This window comes from Mesocricetus auratus, unplaced genomic scaffold (genome assembly GCF_017639785.1).
Source record: "Mesocricetus auratus isolate SY011 unplaced genomic scaffold, BCM_Maur_2.0 Super-Scaffold_4256, whole genome shotgun sequence".
Classification (NCBI taxonomy): Eukaryota; Metazoa; Chordata; class Mammalia; order Rodentia; family Cricetidae; genus Mesocricetus; species Mesocricetus auratus.
Window position 1 is genome coordinate 79,950,159 of NW_024429182.1, and position 23,321 is coordinate 79,973,479.

The 23,321-nt window shown below is 42.0% G+C and overlaps 1 protein-coding gene across 1 annotated transcript in view; it reads left to right on the forward strand.

Annotated features, from left to right (window-relative positions):
* The window catches only part of Gpr139 (G protein-coupled receptor 139), a 44,626-nt gene extending 21,575 nt beyond the window's left edge, over nucleotides 1-23,051 (forward strand). Inside the window, exon 2 of the mRNA XM_005064491.4 lies at nucleotides 18,673-23,051. Within this exon, the coding sequence (XP_005064548.1) occupies nucleotides 18,673-19,607 (935 nt within the window). The 3' untranslated portion in view covers nucleotides 19,608-23,051. The remainder of the gene's footprint in view (nucleotides 1-18,672) is intronic.
* The last annotated feature ends 270 nt before the right edge of the window (nucleotides 23,052-23,321 follow it).

Here is a 23,321-nt window from a genome sequence, read left to right on the forward strand (position 1 = left end):
GCCTGATGAAGACAGCTTGAGCTGTAAGGCAACCCTACATGGAAATGTGGTGTTAGCATGACCTTCTCTCCTGGTTTTCTTCTCTTTGGAGTGTATTAATTGTGTGCATATACGAGTTCAGGTGTGCGCACATGGAAGTCAGAGAACAGTTTTCTGGTGTCTCAGCATTCTTACCTTCTACCTTGTGGCAAGGTCTCTCCCATTGTTACTGTTGCTGCACTACTTACTCTAGGCTAATGGTTCACAAGCATCCAGGCAACTCTCCTGTCTTTGCCTCCCATCTTGCTGTAGGAGTGCTGGGATTACAGGCGCTAACCACCACCTCCAACTCTTCACATGGGTTCTGTAAGTGGAACTCAGGTCATCAAGACTGTGGGACAGCTAGAACTTTACCAGCTGAACCATCTCCCTGGTCCTTCCCATATGATTTTCAAATGAAGCTCAGAAACTAACATGGGCATGAAATAGCCAATTTGAAAAGATGGCAGTCCATTTAATTGGCCCCTTCTTCTTACTAATGCATGCATTGGTATTCTTCCAGGACACTCTGCACAGTCCTTGGGTCAGGTTTGCTCCCTTTGGAAGTGGTTTCACCACACACTGTCTTCTGCTACTGTGGCACACCTTCCTGAGTGTCTATCTGGCTTTCCACCCAACTAGAAGTCTCAGGCTTGCTAAGACATGGTAGCTCATAGTGATAGCCTAGAAGCAAAGCAAAGCCAGTGTCTATGTTGAAGGCAAAGCAAGGAGGCTTGCCAGAGTGTCACAGGAAAAACACAAGATCTCCCTCACCCAACTGAATGATCAAAACCACTTCTAAGAACTTAAACTGTGTCAAATCATCTAATTTACACTATAAACAGAAAGGCAAGTATCACCATCCCTACTTTACAGATAAGAACATTGAGGTGCAGCTTGTTGAATAACCTTAGCCAGGATCCAAAAAGCAAGGTTTGGCAAACAAGGTATAACTTGTTGAGTTCAGATTCAATGATCTCAATGCCCCCACTTCCAGCAAGTTCAATGTACCAGGAAGGAGGCCCTCACACTCAGCAGGGAAATGAAGCACATTGCTGAGTATCTCACATTCCGGGCATGGTACAATGTCTATCCATGTGTTAAATTCCCCCCATCTTCTTCACTAATCCAGTAGGAAGATGTTGTTGTTTTTTTGCATAGAGGAAGAAAGTTAGGTATCACACTCATGTATGGAAATGGGAAATTTGAACTCCGCTCTATCAGTCACTGTAGATGAGGAAAGGTTTCAAAACGAGACATGGGTTTATGGAGAAGAAAGCAGACATCATGCATATAGTGGAACACCATGAAAAGTTAACAGCAAGTAGATAAACATGCTACAGACAGCCCCAAGGAGTCCTTCTGCCCATCCACCCACTCATTCATCCATCTGCCCATTCTTCATCTATTTGTGACCCATCCACACACCTATTTTTCATCCATTAACACATTCTTCATCCTTCCAGCCAGCCATCAAGACAACACTCTTTTATTCTTCAAATGTTAAGGGAGTTCATAATTCTTCACAATCATTTGATCATCCCTCATTTTTCAGAGAAAATAAATATGGTCTCTGCTTTCCAGGAGCTTCCAGTGAATGGTGACAACGGTCTTAACTGAAACCCGCAAAATAAACATTGTGGATGCTATCTAGCCAACAAGGAGCTTCACTCTACATGTAGACCTTAGGGAAGCACTTAGAAATAAAGCCAGCCAGATAAAGGATTGGAGGTGGAGAAGCCATCCCAGACAGTGCTCCAATGGGAAGGAAGAGCTCAGCGCTCCGAGTGTATGCTCTGAAAGAAGAGTGAAAAGTGCATCCCACGAGGTACAGAGAGGAGCTGACCTGGATAGAGGCCTGATGGCCATCCAAGGAGGACAGGGAATTGTGGCGCATAGTAATATATGAACTAGACCTCACGTGTCTGCATGCTCGAGTGTGTGTGTGTGTGTGTGTGTGTGTGTGTGTGTGTGTTGCTTCCAAGCCTTTTGAAACACATTGGAAGATATGGCCACACTTGACTGATATACCAAGTGAAACCTGCAAATGCATTCTTGAAATGAGGCAGGGGTTGTGTTGTTCCTGGGAGTCCCCATGCCCTCCTAACACAGTCACATTCCCAGCCAACCTAGTACTTTATAAATGCTCTAGCATAGAGCCAATGATGGGAGCAGAGAGTTTGAAACAAGTATTCCTATTGCCTTGAAGTGGTTCAGTTCATAGGCTCTAAGTAGCTTGAGCTTGGATCTTACACTCTGAAAACCTGACCCACACTTGGGTATGTTATTGGACACCCTAAATTTATGCTAGGTTAAACTGGATACATTGGCTTAGATCATGGCCTCAAAAAGCTCCCTATCAAATACAATACCAAATTAATTTCCAATTACTAACCACCACATTTGATTGTGTCACCCAATTCATTTTCCACAGGAACCCTTAAACATCTTCTAGTACATTCACAACACACCAGATCTACTGTGTGTCTGCAGAGAGCACTGACTGAACACCAAAAACTAAGACGTTAGTGTTGCACTAATAATTATAAGCAAATTGGACCTGCTGAGTCTACTTCAAGGCTGTTTGTCTAATAGCAATGTATATATATTGTGATGCTAGGCACTGCCATAGCCACTGTCCCCACATTGTGTAATACATGAGAGCATCACAAAAGCTTGTGAGAACCACATCATTTTGTTTCTCACAGCTGAACAAACTATTTCACAGAGAAGTTGGAGCCGTTGCCCCAAATCACATAGCCAGAAAGTAGCAGAGACATATTCAACTTCCCATTTCTATTCATCACACATGCCCTGGAGTGACTTTCTCTGTCATAAAAATGGGGTCCATGGCCCTTGAGGTCAGTGGTTGAACTGTCTGAAACAATAGAACTATCCCAGCATGTACAGACTAGCTCATCTTCCCCCTAATGCCCCAGCTGTTGAGGATACTGGATATGCACTTAAGACTAGCAAACAGCGGGGTTTTGAAGCCAGATGGATCGCTGTAGCTTACACACAGTCTTGGCTGTTGGGCGCTGAGCTGTCTTTAGGAAGTGGCCCCTGAGAGCAATAGCCTGAGGGCTAGAAAAACAGCTTGAGTCGATGACTGAAGAACTTTAATTTTACTGTATTTTTCATGTTCCTATTTACTGAGTGTGTTTCTCTCAGTCACATCTTCATGCCTTTGCTCAGGATGTTCTGGGTCTTTTGATTCTGTTTTCCATGGCCTCTTCCTTCATGTCTAAGCCTTTTCTGGACCCTGATGATGAACCAGAAGATGGCTGCATCTTTTGAGCCATACTCGCTGCATGTCCAGTGTCCTTTCTACTCTCAGTGCATGAACAGCACAAAACACATGTTCGGTATATGCCCCCGATAAGAGAAGAAAGTCTAGAGACATGTGACTTACCACAGAGTTGTTGGATAGTAGAACACAGCCCTATAGACCAGAATAGGATATGAGCTCTCTGTGGAAGCGCTGCATCCTTGCTTCTGGTACAGTGCCTGTTGCATGGTTAGTGGCTTAGGAAAGAACTGTTAAATGGATATGTGAATACCAACATTGTTTATCGCTCTTTTGTCCTTGCCTTCATAGAAGAACAAGGCAGGGTCACAGAAAATGATGGCTTTCTCTTGGCTGCATTTTATATGCACGATTGATAAGCTATTTGCCCACTGCTAAAAATACGTACCCCTGGCAACCGTTGGATGGATAGTGCTTAGCTCAAGATGTTTAATCAAACAGCGACAACACAAGCAGAGCCACAATTAGCCTCTGACACCCCAGTGAACTCCAGATGAACAGCCCAGAAGCCTCTGACTTCCTGTTAGTCCCCTGGAACCCAGTGACCATCACTCTGGGTCTGCAAAATAGCAAAAGAATAAATGACCATCCTCTGCCCAAGACAGACACCAGCTGGAGCAGATGGGCAGGGAAGCAGAAAGCGAACACACGGGATGAGTGCCATGGAGACTAGCCAGTGGGGAACATCACTAGGTACCGGAAGGGACAATGGGGTCATCTCAGTCATATGCCCTGGAGTTCATGAAAGTCATTAGATCCAGAATCCTCTTTATCCTTGCCTCCTCCTCCTATTCCCAGAGGTCCCCAAGGCTGTATGGCTCCTCTGAAAGGCATTCTTTTCTTTGCTCAACTCTCTCATGTCACATAAGTATTTGCTGATATATACTGCTCACCTAAAAGGGAAATAAAGACAATGTGTGCTAAGTATACATAATTGCTTATTCTCCCAAGTTGATTAAAAATATGAACAAGTAGGTGCACCAAATGGACTTTACATAGAGTCTCATAAATTGTGTTTGAATTCAGGGTTCAGCACTTTTGTTGATTGATCTGTGAAAGTTACCTAACTACTTTGAGTTTCCATATTCCCATCTTTAAAAAAGATATAGTTATGATATCCATCTCATGTTATGAGGGCTAAATTCAATACACAGTAAACCTTCAGCAGGTGAGATGCATACAATAAGTACTCAGTAAAGAGAGGCTTTCTGGGTGCTGGTATACACATGCTAGGCAAACTCTCTATCCTGAGTTACATGTATAGCCCTTGGGAATCACTATTTTAAATGTACAAGCTTTGCCCAGCTCTTGCAGAATTCATGTCAGAAGATGAGAAAGCTGGCTGGGACATTAGATATGATCATGCTCCTCTTCCAGACCTTGGCATTTTCATCTATAATGGATGAAAATATTACACACTTTATTAGTATGAATTAAGTGCTAAATGAAAATGGTCCTCAGCTTGCAGTGGTGTTACATTCTGATAGACCCGAGAAGCCCATAGTCAGTTGAAGCTATGGGAAGTTGGTAATGGGTTAATACATCCAATCCACAGAGAATTCTCTTATCAACACAGCATACCACAGACTCTTTATTGACTGTGTTTCTTCATAACACCAGGCTTAACTGAGAGCTGTGGGTGTTGTCAGCACTTGGCATTTAAAGACAAGATTGTATTTCAAATCACTAGACCATAAAATTATCCAAATTCAGACCTTAAAGTATGGCTTCCACTGAATACATTATCATCTTTGCCCCTTCATAAGATTGAAATATAATGAGTGAAACCATATTGTGATAGAGAGCCTTCATATTGGTGTTCCAGTTTAAACACACACCATCCACCATCAGTTCATATTCTGAATACTTTGTCCCCAACCAGTGATACTATTTGGGTAGGTTCTAGAAGCTTCAGGAGGTGGTCTCTAGCTACATTAAGGAGGTCATTCAAAGTGGCTTCTTAGGAGTACATTATCCCAACCTGTTTCTTGTCTTGCTGTTTCCTGACTTGCCAAACAAAGCATCTTTCCTTTAACTTCCTTGGTGTATGTGTTTGGTCACCATGATTAGGAAAGCTAACTAATAGAACAGGATATTAAAGTATTAAACAGTGTGTCATATTACAGTCATTGTGTGTGAAGCAGTGAGTTCAGTACCTGGCAGTCAGCAGCTGTTAGGGAATCTGAGAAAATGGGAGGGATCTTCACATCTCCTGCCTCTTGGTCTCTTTGGACCAAGTTATTCACTCTTTTCCCTTGTGGGCCAGTGAAACCCATGCCCCCCGCCAGATGTGAGCTGTGACACCGAATTGATGGTTAAAAACCCCTTACTAACTTCTCTGTTTACAGAATGGAAAGTGAGGACCTGAGAATAGACAGGGTTTGCCCTGGACACCTGGGACCTACATCAGAACCCAGTCTATCACAGAGGCACCTCCTGTGGCATTCCAGGAGTCTAAGAACACTTGTATTGACCGAACTTGACACTTGAGTCAGAGAGTTCTTCTCCAGAGATACCTATCCTTCCCCGTAGACCAGAAGGCTCAAATCAAGATGGCCAATGCCTCATGAACTCTCCCAACATTTGATGTCTCTCCGTAGGAATCCTGATCATGATAGTTACTTGTTAAAAGCATGACTGCTGACTGACTACTTCCTCGAGCCTGTAGCTAGCCAACAGCTTTGTATGTATAGATGGTTTTAATCTTCACAGCAGACCTTTGGGCCGGGAGCCATCATTACTCTCAGTTACTAATGGGGCATATGAATCTTGTGTTTACATAGCTTAACCAAGAATGTCAACTAGAAAAATGAGGGTTTGAGCTCCATGAGATGGACCCCACACCTGACACTGGCACTGCTGAAGGGGTCAAGAACCTAATTCTAGCTAGGTCCTAGGGGAGAACCCAATGCAATTATTCTGCTAAATGGACATAGTGTTAAAATGTTCCCTGTGTCTTGTTGCTATACCCTTAGATCAGAGCATCTCTCAACCCTCATCAGAGAATCTTCCCCTTGAAGTAGAAGACGACTAACACAGATCCTCAACTGGGCTAATGCTCAGAGGATAAGAGACTGCAGGGTGCTCAGCTCTAAATGATACAACACACACACACACACACACACACACACACACACACACACACACGGCTCAGAAATCAGAAACCTTGGCAGAGAGATTGCAAGAGTCAAATGTGTTGGATACCAGCAAGGAAACTGTTTTCTGAGCACAATAGTGCAGGTACACACAGGAGCTCACAGACTTCAGCAAGCTCAAGCCTGATGAAATCCCAGCATAGAGATCCTACTAGTAGCTGAGGAGATATTAGCATTTGATAGCTGCTGGGTGAGGAAAAGTCAGTTTTCGCTAATATAACCCTGGTAGATTGGTTGCATGCCAAGTCAGGCCCCACTCACAAAACTATGCTAACTAGACTTGATAACAGAAATTTAAAAAAAGAAAAACAGAAATCTCAAAGTTGGATGAGAGGATAGAGAGAGTATTTAAAGGAAAAGATGAGGGAGAAGAGAGGAATATGTTTTAAATATATTATACTAAATTCTCAAATAATTGGCAAAAAATGATTTTTAACAACTGAGGATCTAGGAAACCAACCAGATACTTGAGAGTCCAAAAGTCCTTATGTTTCTCATTGTGAGTGTCCTAGCCATTCTGGTAACTCTCCCACTTGGTGATTACTGCAGAGCCACCTGCCTGCCCAAGACTGGTCGTGCAAAGCCCTGCCCCATCTGTCTTTCTGACAGACTCCCAGAGATGAGAAAGCACAGCTGCATCCATCACTCTGTTCAGAACTTGACCCAGAATGGCACCATCAAGTGCTTGCAAGATGCTTCTTCATTTTGCCAGCTGTGCTGTCTTGGCCAGGTGGTATATCCTCTCTGAATATCAATTTTCTCCTTTGTTCACAGAGACCAGAACCTGAAATCCACCTGCACTGTCATCTCCCTGCAGTTCCCATGTATCAAGTCTTTTCTCAAATAAACTATGTTTACTTCATAAGCAAACATTTACCATTGCTCCTATGAGACCCCTAAACTGTTTAATTCCACTGCATGGTAGAATTTTTTTGCAATTTCTTTATAATAAAGTTTTAATAAATTTACAGACAATTTAACTATAATTATAACTTCCTAAGTAAGAACAGTCATCAATACATTCCATAAAGCCATCTCATCTCTACAAAGCCATCAACACACAGTAGGTTCTCAATAGAAGTTAGCACATAGGGAAGTATAGTTTGTAGTTTTTTGGGTCTGTTGGCTGCCTTGACTGTGGCTTTGTGATCAAGGTATAAAGTTTCCATGGTTACCCAAGGAAGTTGCCCCTGGTCAAAAAGCCAAAACCAATTCTGCTGTCAAGAGAAGGTCAATTGATTGGCAGGATTGACTTCTGCCTGCAGCATGAATGCTGACTCACTGTTCCAGTGCCCTGAGTCAACCCTTCCTGGGACAGCAGCCATCTTTGCTCTTGCTGCATATTAATCCATAGAGGGAGACTTTCCAGGCTAATCTACACAAGAAACCACGGCTTTGTTAATTTCCAGAAGCAAGCCAGAGTGGCTACGTTATGGATCCCATACTCAAGATCTACAGGCCAAATCCATAGCATCTGTTCCACCTTGGCAGACATCACCAATTCATCCTTGTCCCACTGAGTTCAGCTATAGTTGAAAGAATACTTCCAACTTGGTGGGGATGTAGCCACTACCAAAAGATTTCAGATGAAACTTCTTGAGTATAAATATAGAAACAAAGTTAGTATAAACACTGATTTGGAATATAACCCATTCAAGAGTTAAAAAGTGACTAATATATAAGTGGGTCATATATATCCACATAGAAAAAAACATAATAGATAGAAGGAAATAAATAAGCTACAAAAACTTAAGAGCTACCAAGATAAGAACTATTTTGTATTTTTATGGATCATTTCACATATGCAATGCATATATGTTTGATTTAATCCATTACCTCCAATTCTCTCCCCTCTAATTCCTCCCCTCTCTTCCTAATCACTTTGCCCTCCCAGCCTCATATATTCTCTCCTTTTTTAAACCCACTGAGTCCACTTAGTATTGCCTGTATGTACATGGGTCAGGGTGTTCTTTCAGGGGCTGCATCTCTGAGAAAAACTTACTCTCCTCCCCTGGCAGCATCAATTGCTGACAGCTTCCTTAGCTATTGTTTCTCTCCAGGAACAAATTTTTTAAAAGAAAAATGTTATATCAGAGGACACAATAGTCAAGTGAGTTGCTACCCAATGATGGCTTTTAAGGGTTTAATTCTATAGATAATGATCAGTGTTCTCTACCAAGGACAGAAGCAAAAGAGGACAGAAGTTGCATCAACTACAATTGGAGGCTGAGATTAGTAGCAACAGGCCAGGCAAATGAGAATCTTCCCAAGGAAGATTCCTAAGGAATGCTCCAATTGTTCCCTTCCCTTCCCTCTCTCCCTCCCTGCCTGCCTCCCTACCTGCCTCCCTGCCTCCCTCCCTCCCTTCTTTCCTTCCTCCCTTCCTTCTCTTCCCTCACTTCTTCCTTCCTTCCTTCCTTCCTTTGCTTCTTCTTTTCTGTCTTCCTTCCTTCTCCTTTTCTTTTTCCCTTCCTTCCCTCCTTGAGCACTTTAACTCTCTCAGGACTGCCCTCTTGCACATACTCTGTGATTGGTAACTGATACCAACTGGATGAGTTTTAACAGGCAACAATAGCTAGTTGTTTTAGTGTTTACTCTGTGCCAGGAAATACGCTAACTATCATACATGTATTATTTCATGCAACCTTGCAATAAACTAAAAGGGCTCTCACAGCTAGGATACCATTTCACAGCGGATACTAAAGCTCCAGGGTTAGGACACTCACTAAGCATTACAGAAACTTTTCTCTTGGGATTTAATTGTCGGCAGCCTGCTCCCTGTTCCTCCGAGGAAAGGTTCTTAGATGCCCTGGTACTTTGGGTGAGGTTCTGCCTGCAAAGAGAGAACAAGGTCACTTGAACCTTCAGAGTCTTTCCTGGGCAATGGGAAACGATTCCCCAAAGTTGTCCATCTCTTGTGGGGAGGTTCCATTCCCAAATGTTACTTTACTGGCCTATAGTTAATTTTATGTTCCTCATAACCAACAACAGGAACAAAAGTCTACTTCCCAGAGTTCTTGGTTGGGGGAAGGGTAATCATCGGAAACAAAGATGGCCACTGTCCAGCTGGCAATATGTGGGTCTGGAGATACAGGATAGGACAACTATTCTTGAGAGCTGCTGTCCTACTTATCTTGTGAAGGCCCCCATCAGAGTTCAGAGTAGAACCCTGGAAACCTCCAAGTACCTCTCACAGACATTAAGAAATAAAGTCTTGCAAGCATCTTACATCTCCTTTTCCTCACCAACCCCCTATATGCCCCCACAAAAAGCCAGAGAACATCAGTACCAGTAAGGAGGAGAGTAGCACACCCATTACTCAGTTCCATCTGCATGCCTCACCAGCTCCAAGCAAGGTCACTTCCAGCTTTCTCCCCAGGAGGCTGCATAATTGCTCTTCCTAAGAACACAATCTTGGGAATCCTGAGGAGTAGGCAATCACACCACCAAAATAGCCACAAATGCCAGAGGCAAGCATGGCATAAGAACTGACACTCCTCCTACAAGGGATAGACAATTGGCCGTGCATTTAAGTGGCAACAGAAAGAGGTGAGTGCTGACTCTCTGGAAACTCACAAGGATATAATTTAGGATGCAGAAAAACAGTAGTTGTGAAAGGTTAGACCAGGAATTTAATTAGCCAAGAACAACAATTCTCTCTATAGATGTTTTCTCTAATTTTTGAGAACTATAGGGATGGGATAACAGTGCCCTCAGTACTCTTCACATACTCACTGCAGCTATCAAAAAGTTCTTCTCAGTATCTAACCTAGTCTTTTTATAGCTACAGCTTGATCTCTTCTGCTTCCTAGCTGCCTGTAGGAGGGAGGAAAAGGAGACAAGAGGTAGGACAAGAGGGAAGAAAAGTGTATTATCCTTTAAACCAACATTTCTATTTAGTGGAATCACCTTGTTTAAATACTCAAAATGCTTAAGGAAGTACTATTCTGATCTCATCAAGCAATAATGGAAACAATATCCAACAACAGAAGTCTTGTAGACCTGGAGAAAAATGAAATCTAGGGTCTGTCTCTAATGGAAATGTTCAAGTTGAGCCGTGGTATGCCTGTATAATCCCATCTTGTGCCATTAATAATTATTACTAATTACATTATTATCATAGTTGTAAACATCCTAGAGGTGCTAACAAACACATGCTCTACTTCTCTATTGCAGCAGTTAAAAATCTCCATGACATGGAAGCTAAAAGATAAGATTTATGGTTACCTGTCATGGTTCATGTGCAGATGGAGCTCCATGGAACAGTTGTGGCTACAATCACCTGGAGTTCTATAGACCTGTGTGGACAGAGGTCCCACCCACTCCCACGGATGTTTAGTGCCAAATAAACACACAGAGGCTTATATTAATTATAAATTGTTTGGCCGATGGCTCAGGCTTCTTATTGGCTAAATCTCTGTGGTCTTGGCTTAACAGAGAATGCCCAGGTAGCCTACCTCCTAGGTAGCTACATGGTGACCAACTCTCCGCATTCCTTTTCCCAGAACTCTCCTAGTCTGGTAGCCCTGCCTACAGTTCCTGACTGGCTATGTCCTGCCTGTCCATTGGTCAAAACCAATAAGAGAAACATATTCAACTAATAAGAGAAACATATTCACAGCATACAAAAGGACATTCCCCCATCAGACCTGAGCACCAAAGATGGAGAATCACCCCATAGGTGACCCCTCATGTTAGGAGTCCCCACACATGATTTATCCAAGTGACATGGAGATCATAGAATAAAAACTGGGCTTCCAGTAGGTGTCATTGTTCCCAAACAGGTATTTAAAAGATCCCTTATGACATAGCATTAACACTCATGCAAAGCCTTCCTGACACCATCTCAGGTCAATATCACAGGACAAGCTCAAGGCAAGGCATCTATATGGACAAGGACCATCAGGAAGACTAGCTACCACATTATTGGGATGGTGAGGTGTTGACATCTAATTTCTTTTTCAGTGTGTGTGCACTGTGTAAAAGTAAGTACATATACCTAGGAACTCATGGAGATTAGAGAAGATATCCAGTGTCCTATACCTCCCTCTAGGCTGTTCCCTACTGACTTGAAGCTCACTTTCTTTTAGCTAGGTTGGTGACCAGCAAGCCCCAGCAATCCTCCTGCTTCCCCACCACTCATCATGCTGTACTTAAAGACACATTCAGGCACAGCTTACCTATTACATGGGTGCTTGGAACCTGAACTCAGGTCTCTATGCTTGTACAGTTAGTTCTCTTACTCACTGAGACATCTCCTCAGCCCTACCTATGTAGGGCTATGATGTATTGATTAAATATATAAACTTGGATACCAAAGTTCTAGTACCATCTCCAGGCTCCATACCCATCAGTAGTGTGTCTTCAACAAGGGACTTAATCTCTCTGAGTCTCAAAACCCCCAAATCATATTACTGCCCTCTCATGGTAGTTAAGATTAAAAGAGATGTTGTGAAATGCCCAGGATATAGTGAATGTCAATTAAATAAATGTTAGTTATTATTAAATACTAGGATAATTAAGTCATTGAAAAATTAAGATTAAAAATTGGATTAAAAGGGCAGAACTAAGAGTAATTAACTCAGAACTCCAAGTGTTCTGTCTCCCTAGCCAGCTGTCTCCTTAGAGAAACCTACAGGGACATCATAGCCATCTCAGACACCAAAAACAACTCTGGAAGACCTTGGTTCTTTCTCCACAACTGGTAAGCCAGTAGGCAGGATGGCCTGATAACCAGAACTGTTCTGCTCTCCATGCCATTCTCCAAATCTTCCCAAGTCTGAGGACTGTAAGCTGCACAGGCAGGGAACGAATCCTCCCAGGAATATCAGAGATGATTTACAATCCCAAAGAATGGACTTTCTGTTCCCCAAGAGCTTGAGGCTGGCCAACTGCACCAGGACCAAATGGAGCCACAAGCCAGTTGGTTTTAGAGAAAAGCTGTGAAATGCAATTTCAGGCAGTGATGATCTGGGTTTCTCAGCTCATTCACCCCTTGCAAAGGTGCACCGACTCTGTCAACACCACTTTCCCTTTGTGGAAAATGTGTGACAGTGGAAATGATGGATTTTTTTCATATGGGAAGCTAAAGCAAGATCAAGTCAGAAGAGTTGACATCCCTCCCTTCCCATTGCTTTTCTAGAAAATCACTACACAGCTCCTGCCAGTTCCACCAAGCTCACCTCCAGGTCTCCTAAGTGTCCCTGATATTAGCCTGGCATTGGGGTCATCTCTCTGCTCATACAAAAGAAATGAGAAACTCAGTGTCAAGGATTACTTTCTCAAGAGAGGCAATTACTAGAAACTTCAGGAAATGTCAAGTATGAATACCTGGCAATTTTGTTGGCTTTGATGGCTTGCTTGACTTAAAGCATTCATTAGGTGGGACTGGAATATTTTTGCAGCATTTCAATTTGGAGAATTTTTAGCACCATGCTTGAAACTAGGTTCAGCTGGGGAGGAAGAGACAGGGCCAAGTCATTCTACAGAACATTTCCTGGGGAGACCCAGGAATTTATCCATCCCTGTCTCCTGATAGTTATGGAGGCTACAGAAATAGAGAAAAATGTGGACACTGCACAATGAGTTAAGAGAGATTTTGAGAAATGACAAGACTTTTATAAATCTGAATGGTTGGCTGAAAACCCTTTCTTATGGCCAAAACTAAACAAGGCAGGGACCAAGTAGATGGCTTAGTGTGTAACTGCATTTACTCTGCAGGCATGAGGACCTGAGTTCATAACCCCAGCACACATATAAAAAGAAAAGGCCAGACGTAACTGCAGTAACTATAACCATAGCACTCTGGGGTAGAGATGGAGACCCAAGAACTTTCTGTCCAGCCAGCCTAGCTGAAATGAAAAGTTTCTAGTTCAGTGAGAGACCTTCTCAAGGCAATAGAAAGAGCATGATAACAGAAGACACACCATTTCCTGCTTTCCCATGACTTACATGGCCATTCACCCATGTACTTACATGCTGCATCTATCACATGTATCAAACTACATACACATGGGAGAAGGCAGGAAGGAAGGAGGGAGTGAGGAAATGAGTTTAATATGGGGTAAAGTCACAAAGAGTTAGAATCTCTTCCTGATTCTTCAGTTGCTTGGTTTCTTTGGACAGAAACTAATCCAAATGTCCAAGCATCAGCTTCCTCATCTATAAAATGGGAGGCTATTCTCGTTATTTTGTTCTTTGAACATGCCTGCTTCATTCCCAAACCTTTTCACATGCTATTCTCACTGCCTAAAATCCTTTTCCCTTCATAGTGGACCCTTTCTTCTCACCTTGACAGATCTCGAATGGCCTTGTCTTCATTCTGCATGGTATCATGACCTGGAGTTCTCTTGTGCATTGCTGTGTGTTGATTTGTTCATTTATTTATTTGGTCTTCTTCCTATACTCCATCATCCCCATGACAGAAAGGAACTTGTCCATTTTGCTAATCACCATGTCTTCAGCACTTCATGCAGTGTGTAGCTTTGAGGGAACTAATGAGTGAATGAATGAAAATAGCTCATTGTCACCAAGCACTTACCATGTATTGGGTACTGTTCTCTTTGTGAAAACTGCTGTTTAATCATTCTTCCATCTGAGAGCAACCTGGTGAAGTAGATGTCATTTTATAAAGAAGGAAACTACAGCACAAAGGGATTGAATAAATTTGCCCCAAATCTATGAGCCCGTAAGTAATAGAGCAAGGATGAAATCCCAGGGCAGTTCCACTCCAGACCCCACAGGTTTAGGTATTGGGTGCCCAATGTCATCAGGACTTAACATCCTGATGTCTAGGAAACTCTAACTGTATGAGGTTAAGTCAGGGAAAGCAAGGACCAGAAGGCAGCCCTTTGACCCAGACATCCTTTCCAACCTTTGCCTTCCACTCTACACATGCTTAACAGTTTCCCTATGCCCACTGTGTGCATTCTCATTTATTTCTTCAAAGTGTAACCATTTACAGATTATTTACACAATCTTAGTGGAGACCCTAACATCTACAATACCAGTTGGTGCCAACCTTCAACCCATGCCTGGGTTATTGCCTGCATATATAGATGATAAATACTTGGTTAAAGGATTTCTGAATAAATAAGACATTTTGAAATGCCTTTCAAGAGAACACAGCAAAGCTGTTTAATAAAAGAGAGGCATTAAATGCAAAAAATGCTTACAGAGCAAGCACAAATCAATATGTGTTCTTTGCCTTCATAAACCCAGTGCCTCAAGCATTCCCACCCCTGGGCCTTTGCACATGTTGTTTCTGTTATTGAAATGCCTTCTCCTCCCACATGGTTTCCCTGCTTACCTGTTGTTGGATGTGTTCACTCTTTGATTCTTTTACTCTTAGCTCTTTTGGGTGGCCCACCACCAAGTTTCCAAACAAACCACATATGGAGTTTTATTCTTTCTTACAAATTCCTGGCCTTAGCTTGGGTTTTTTTCTATCCAACTTTCCTTAAGTTATCCCACCCACCTTCTGCCTCTTGGCTTTTATCTTTCCCTATTTCTGTATACCTTTATTTACTTCTTTCTTTGTGGCTTGTTATGTAGCTGGGTGGCTGACCCCTGATGTCCTCCTCCTTTTCTTGCTCCTTGATCTTTCCTCCTAGATTTCTCCTATTTATTCTCTCTTCCTGACAACCCCACCTATCCCACAGCTTCCTTGTTGGCCATTCAACTCTTTATTAGACCAATCAGATGTTTTAGACATGCCATGTAACACAGCTTCACAGAATTAAACAAAATCAAAATAAAAGAATACAACACATCTTTGCATCATTAAACAAATGTTCCACAGAATAAACAAATGTAACATACCTTAAGATAATATTCTACACTTACTTCCATGTTTGTCCCTTGGTCTCAGGTTGGGCATCATCCCTTCAGAAATGTGTTTTCTGGTCTCTGCTCCCAGTCACTTCTTCCTATCACACACCATAACCTGAATTTATTCAGTTTCCTCTAGAGTTCTTTGGTGAATGTTTTCTCTCCCTGTAAATTCCAAACAAAATAGACAACATCTGTTTCATTTACCATCTCTTCCCTGCACACAACTCATGGGTTCTTAAACAATACTAGGTATACAAACTTTTGGGATATCGACCCTATATCCATTTTATTTTAAATTTGTTATTTTCTGACATGGAGTCTATCAGGTACAATGAGGGGGTCCCCACACCATCGAGATAAATATTACTAAATGATAATCTACAGCATGAATCTTGGTCTAGCTTGAAGCCTGGCTAATATCACCATCACTCTTATTTCCAAGTGCTTCAGATAAGACCAAGAATTACACAGACTTAAACAGGATAATAGTTGACCCTACAAGCCACTAAGAGGAGGTGGAGCAGCTGAGCTGGACTTTGCCCATTCATCTGTTGGGAATGTAAATTAGTAGAACCACTTTAATATTACTTTTCAATATCTAATATAGAAGATGCACACTGCAGGTTCCTGTGTTTCAACACTTGATCCCTAGCTAGTCCACAGCATGGAAGGTTGTGGGATCTCTAATAAGATAAAGCCTTGTTCCAGGAAGCGAGACCCGTGTGTCAGGCCTCATTTCCTCATTTCCTCATAGCCAGGCCTTACATCTATCATCTCCCTGATTCCTGACTTTAGACACGGTGTGATCTACCAGCTCATGTTCTCAGTGCTGTGCCTTAAAACTGTGAGCTAAAATAAACTATTCTTCAGTTAGGTTGCTTCTTGTCAGGTGTCTTATCACTGTAAGCAGAAGAATAACCACAACTACACATTCTAAAACATAAATGCACTTCTGTGAAAACTCCCCAGAAAACTCTCATGTGGGCATACTTCTCAGTGAGGGTCATACTGAGGCATGAACTAGCACACTCATAATGGAAAAATCCTAGAATAAATTCAAAAGAGCCATACAAACTATATGTATTATCTACATAAATTGCATGTCTTAATCAAGGTTTCTATTTCCGTGAAGAGACACCATGATCTCAGCAACTGTTACAAAGGAAAACTTTGAATTGAGGTGGCAATTTACAGTTCACAGGTTCAGTTCGTTGTCGTCATGACAGCAAGCATGGTTTTACCTTCATCTTTATCAGAAGGCAACTGGAAGTGGACTGTGTGTCACACTGTGCAAAGCTTGAGCAAAAAAGACCTCAAAACCTTCCCCCACAGTGACACACTTCCTCCAACAGGGCCATACCTACTCTAACAAAGCCATACCTCCTAATAGTGTCACTCCTTTGGAGGCCATTTTCTTTCAAACCACCACATGAATAAATTAGAAGTCCAAGTATTAACATAGCTACCTCTCAAAAAAAACCTACTGCTGAATACCAAAAGGATAGAATGGGATGAACTTAGAATAATGACAGTGTGGAAGAGAAACAGCAAGCCAACATTATCCTGAGCGTAGACTCTGGTTCCCTGAAATGACATTGGAGCCATTTCAAGACAAGCTTTGCCTCCACCTACAGTGTCAATCCTCTCTTATAAAGGAATGAACCAAATATAAGAAAATGTTCAAATTCTTTTAAATTTAGGACAAGTGTTTGAGGCTCTGTGTGTGTTCTTGTTGTAAGAGGGTTCTATATGCGAACTGCTACATGCTTTGCCTTGCATTTGGGTGCAGAGTCTTGCTGTGCAGTCCTGGCTGGTCCTAACCTCTTGTTAGTCCTCTTGCTTTAGCCTCCCGCTTGCTAGGATTATAAGCATACAGCACCGTGTCAGTCTTAGGTAATGTTTTAGGTGGCCACTGAGAAATAAGAAGTGGGGGGAAGGAAAGGAACAGGTAGGAGAGGTATTAGAAGGGAGGATAAGAAGGAAGGGAGGAGGGGAGGGGAGAAGAAGGAGAGAGATCAGATTCTGCCTCTGTTCCTAGACCTCAGACAAAGGAAATAAATTCTCTGAGACCCTCATTTGCAAAGCAAGATTGACATTGTCCAGAGTTGATTATAAAAATGAATGAGAAGCAGTTTTATCTAGATAACTTTGATATCATCCACTGGATTATTGCTCTTGAATTATTCCCTAATGCCTTTCTAAATGCATCTTATTCTGAGAGATTCATATGTATTAAAGTAATCACAGATTGTGTGTGTGTGTGTGTGTGTGCGTGTGTGTGTTAAACACCCACCTAATCCTGGAAACAAGAATATTTTGCTATTACTTTTACAAAAATCATATACATATGATAAATGGGTATATATACATATCAATTGCTTACTGGCTATGATTATCCTAAGGGGGGAAAATGGGATAATTAGAGAACAGAAGTAGAAGAGAAAGTTCTATTTCTTTGTGATTGTTTTTAAGTGTGAACAAAAAATTAATGTGCACTTCATCTCTTGAATGAACTTAAAAGGAAGTCCTAGAATATAAGTTCCATAAAGGTTCTTAAGAAGTCATACTACTGAAGATGTAGCCAGGTGGTAGGGCATTTTTCAGTATACAAAAACCCTGGGTTCTATGCCCAGCACCACAAAAAGGAAGGTATACAGTTCAAGCCCCTTGGAGGCAAAGGCATTCCAGCCCCCTGGCATCACTCACTTGTCTTGTTGCTATTATAAATTGCCTGGAATAAAAGGCAACTGAAGGAAGGGTTTGTTTTTGGCTCCCATCTTCAGGGTACAACCTGTCATGGAGGAAAAGTCATGGCAGCAGGAGCAAGAGGCTGCTGGTCTCATTGTATCCACAGTTGAGAAGTAGAAAGAGAAGAGCGCTTGTGCTCAGCTGGCTTTTTCCTTTGTATTTGGTCCAGGACTCCAGTCCAGGGAACAGTGCCACCACTTTTAGTGTGGGCCTTCCCATCTCAATTACTTCAATCAAGATCTCTTTCACAGACTTGCCTGGAGCATTAAGCATCACACCCATATTTCCACAGTCAGTCAGATGGACATTTAGAATGGAGGACTTGGTTCAGGGATACAACTCTGGGTCTCCTGAGCATTGAGGAGTCCAGTTTCACATCTATAGTTGGATGATGCCAGCATCACTTCTCACGGTTGCACGGGGTACAAATAAACAACAAGGTGAGTATATATGTACATTTGAGGTATGATTTGTGGAAGTGCCCCACAGAAACACCCATTTGATCCTTTGACAAGTATTGAAGTACCCCAGAAACCTCAAGCCAGGCCCTCACTAGTAGAGAACAGTCATCTTTGCCTTGGATATAACCTTGATTCTCTTGTATCTCCACAGCAAATATCTTGACAGTCATCATCCTTTCTCAACTAGTGGCCAGGAGGCAGAAGTCCTCCTACAACTATCTCCTGGCACTTGCTGCTGCTGACATCCTGGTCCTCTTTTTCATCGTTTTTGTGGATTTCCTATTAGAAGATTTCATTTTGAGTGTGCAAATGCCTCCGATCCCTGACAAGATTATAGAAGTTCTGGAGTTCTCCTCCATCCACACCTCCATTTGGATTACGGTCCCCTTGACTGTTGACAGGTATATAGCTGTCTGTCACCCACTCAAATACCACACAGTTTCCTACCCAGCCAGGACCCGAAAAGTCATTGTGAGTGTTTACATCACCTGCTTCCTGACCAGCATTCCCTACTACTGGTGGCCTAATATCTGGACTGAAAACTATACCAGCACCTCCATGCATCATGTCCTTGTCTGGATCCACTGCTTCACCGTGTACCTGGTGCCCTGCTCCATCTTCTTCATCTTGAACTCAATCATTGTCTACAAGCTCAGGAGGAAGAGCAGTTTCCGCCTCCGTGGCTATTCCACAGGGAAGACCACTGCCATCTTGTTCACCATCACCTCCATCTTTGCCACGCTCTGGGCCCCCCGCATCATCATGATCCTCTATCACCTCTATGGATCACCCATCCAGAACCCTTGGCTGGTTCACATCATGCTGGATGTCGCCAACATGCTGGCCCTTCTTAACACAGCCATCAACTTCTTCCTCTATTGCTTCATCAGCAAGCGGTTCCGAACCATGGCAGCTGCTACACTCAAGGCCTTGTTCAAGTGCCAGAAGCAGCCTGTACAGTTCTACACCAACCATAACTTTTCCATAACAAGTAGTCCCTGGATCTCACCAGCAAACTCACACTGCATCAAGATGCTGGTGTACCAGTACGACAAACATGGAAAGCCTATAAAAGTATCCCCGTGACCCCCATAGGGCTGGCACTTGTGCCTCTGTGTAATCTGTTTCCAGATGAGAGGGTGTCCCATGCTCTGGCTGAACAGCTCTCCTTTAAGAGTGCTAACCTGATTTCCTCTCTCCACAGACTGAGCAGCTCTCAGGCTGGCAGATGAGAAGAGAGAAAAGAGAAGAAAGAAAAGAATGAATCTTGTTTTCCTTTATGCACTTCTTTTCACAAAATCATACCGACAGCCAAAGTTCCTGCTGTCTTAAAGATGCCATTGGGTTATAAATGCCATCATACTGTGACCAATAAAGACCACAGTAGAGAAGTAGTTAGTGCTGGTACCATCTACAGCTACTGGGAACCAACCTCTCAAGTGTGTGTCCACCAAGCCACAACAGTGTGCAGCTGAGCCACACTCTTCTTCCAATAGTTGAGGTCATCCATCATTTCCCTGTACCATTTCCAGAAGCTAACAAGGCTGACTGGTTTGGGGTTCTTTTTTCCAAGATACCCTTTTTCTTAGACAGGGTTTTGGTCTCCAAGTGGCCCTAGCAACTCTGGCTACAGAATGACAGCATGGGGAAAGGGAAGTATCAAATACCATCCAAACTGTTACTGGAATGTCTATGGAGAGACTCCAAACAAACATGACTTTGTTTCTTAGATCTGAGTCTAAGGTATAGTTTTCTATTTGCCATAATGTATAGATTTTATGTCTCCTCTAAAACAAAACCCCTGCCTGGTGTGTAGGGACTAGAAGGAGTTCTTGAGCCCAGAAAAACAAAAAAATCAAGCCCACTCTTGCAACTGTTTCAATTCATCCCTGTGTGAGCTGTACACGATCCTTGCATTCAAAATCACTTCTTGCTGTGGCACTGCACACACTTCCTGGAGATGCCTTCTATGTGTCAAGTTGTTAGCCCTGCGTCCTTGCTTGCTCAAGCCCTCACCAAATGCTTCCAATGAAGTGACATCTAAAATGGAAATAATAGAAGTTGCAGTTATTCTGGTAAGAAGAGATGCCTAGGTCCCACCACAGCCCAGCTGGCATGGCCAATTAAGACCCTAAGTAAGACACAACTATCAGAGGGGTAGTTGTGCTAACCACTGGTCTGTCCTTTCATGTAAGTGACTCAATTAGGTAGTGCCTGTTATCAGTAAAGATGTTTAACTCAGATGCTTCAAAGGTGATAAAATTTATTTATTATTCTCCCCTTGCCTGTTCATTATAAGAACAAATCTAGGATGCAGTAGATAGGGGCTTCCCTGAGAATTACTGTGTGTGTGTGCAGACATAGAAGGTACACAGATAGACATGACTATATTGAACTGGGCCTGTGGTGTGCTTTAAAGAGGATATCCATGCTAGAATACCTATTATTTTGCATTTTATTTCTGCCTCTATTCCAGATTCTCAGTATTTGTACCCATTCCTGATTTGGAAGAAATTTTCCAAAATAATTTTTGAAACTGCATGATAGTTTTGATGATAAAACTAAACATAGTCACCTGGAACACTTGGTTCCATAGGCTTGATCTTTATTGTATTTTCTCCCTAAATTGGAAGGTGTGCTCTGTCATCATAGGGGTTTCTGCAGCAAAAGAATGGGATGGAAAGGGTCCTGGGGCAACACAAGTGCTAAGCTTAGACCAAGGCCCTTCAATACTAACTTGGTGTACTTTGGGATTGTATCGTTCCTGATGGCATCCGTTCTTATCCCTGTTAAATGACTTATGGGAGTGTCTCACCGGACCCAATGGTTAGACTCTGAAGTCAATGCAAAGGAGAATGACCTATGGGGCCTTGGTTCCTGTGCATAGTCCCTCAAGAGAGAGAACCTTTGAACACACAAGAAGCTACATTTTCCTCCAGTCTTGGGACAAGCTGCTGATACTTTGGTTGGAGATAGTAGAGTCAGTTGGCGTTTAGGGAATGTGTTGTATTATTGTGATGTGTCTGAGAACACCAGGACCCAGGTACTGCAAGTCATTACCACTGAAAAGTTTGCAGAAGTTATTCATGTGAGGGATAAGCAGAGCCCTTGCTCCCATCTCACTTGCTCCCCAGAGCATATGCTCAACGAGTGAAATGTGAGCAAAATTCCCCACACCTCTTGAATTGCATTTCTTTCTTTCTCCCCCAAAGCATGTACAATGAATGTATGTTTGTTAGCTATGTGTATGACACAATTCCACTGCATCCCCTACAAGTAAACATTGACCAAAGGCTACCTATGCTGAATATATATTATATATGTGTGTGTTTATTTATTTTTAAAAATGTATATCTCTGAAAATGTTAGTTTGAGCTATACATAAGCAATTCAAAGTGCAATATCTGTAAAGGTTAAGCAATTCCTTTTTGAAGATGTACAAAGGATGGAGAGCAAGCCTGACTCTCAGTGCTGTCTGCTCTGTGTTTTAATTGTAACTAAAATAGTTAATTATTTAAAAGCTGGGTGTAGCTTGGGAATGCTTTCCCCTGACACCCATTTATTACTTTTCGTAACAGTAGAGGTTCTACCAGGTAGTATGGCAGCATCTCTCTTATCTGACTACATTTTCTATTCTCTAAGAAATCCTTTAAGTTAATCCATGAAAGCACTCCAGAGAGTTGCTGCATCTTCTGTTTAAAATGCACATGGATACCCTTTTGGTTTAGGCTGATATAAATAAATATACATATAATTAGCCTAATCCAAAGTTTAAGATTACAGAAGGAGCATTCATTTATTATTGACAATAATAATAATGGACAATGACGAAGTTTTTAACTTTAAAATTGTAACCCTTTTCATTCGGGCCGGGTTTGGATATGAAGCCTTGAATATTGAAGCTTGTCACATAAACAGCTGCTGCTAAGGGCAAACACCTTAGCCTGGGTTTTTGTGGTGCTTCTTTCAAAGACTGTTCACCATCACCTCCATTGCTGTATGATTGGTGTCGTTGTACATGGTGGCAGTGCAATACATGTGCATGCCAAGTCTTTTTCTTAGCAAATGGAAGCCTGCAGAAGGAAATGAGGGGCACAGCAAACCATAAAAGGTAAGCCATGTGAAGGCATGAACATCCATGTTCCAAACACCTTGCAATAGAAAGAGTTATTTTGCACAGCTGGTGCCTACTTGTCCAAAATGGGGAGCCCTTTGAACGTGCATTAAGGACTCTAATAGTGACTACTACTGCTCAAAAGTAGAACAGGAGGCTACCACTGAAAAATAGGAAATGTTCATATTTTCTTAACTAGATAATATATTGTGTTTGGACTAGTTTGTATTCTAATAAATTCTAACATGGTGCGCATTTGGTGTTTGCTGTTTGCATATATGTTTAATCAACTGCAGAATGCTGGTTTTTATTCATATAATTTTAATTGATAAATCATAATTGTATACATTTATGGGGTGCAATGTGGTGTTTTGATATATGTATTAAATGTGTAATGATTAAATCAAGCAAATTAATGCACTGCCTCACATATTTGTTTTGAGACATTTGAAACTTACTTTTGTGTCCATTTTGAAGTTTGCAACACACTATTTGGATTATAGAACTTCTTCTATGGAACAGATCATCTCAAAAAATTCTTCTGTCTAATTGAATCTTTGTACCCTTTGACAGACAACTCTCCATTCCTTGGCTCCCACTTTCCCTACCTTCTGGTAACCATTTTTTCATTCTTTATTTTTATGGGCTCAATGGTGTTTTTTGTTTGTTTGTTTGTTTGTTTGTTT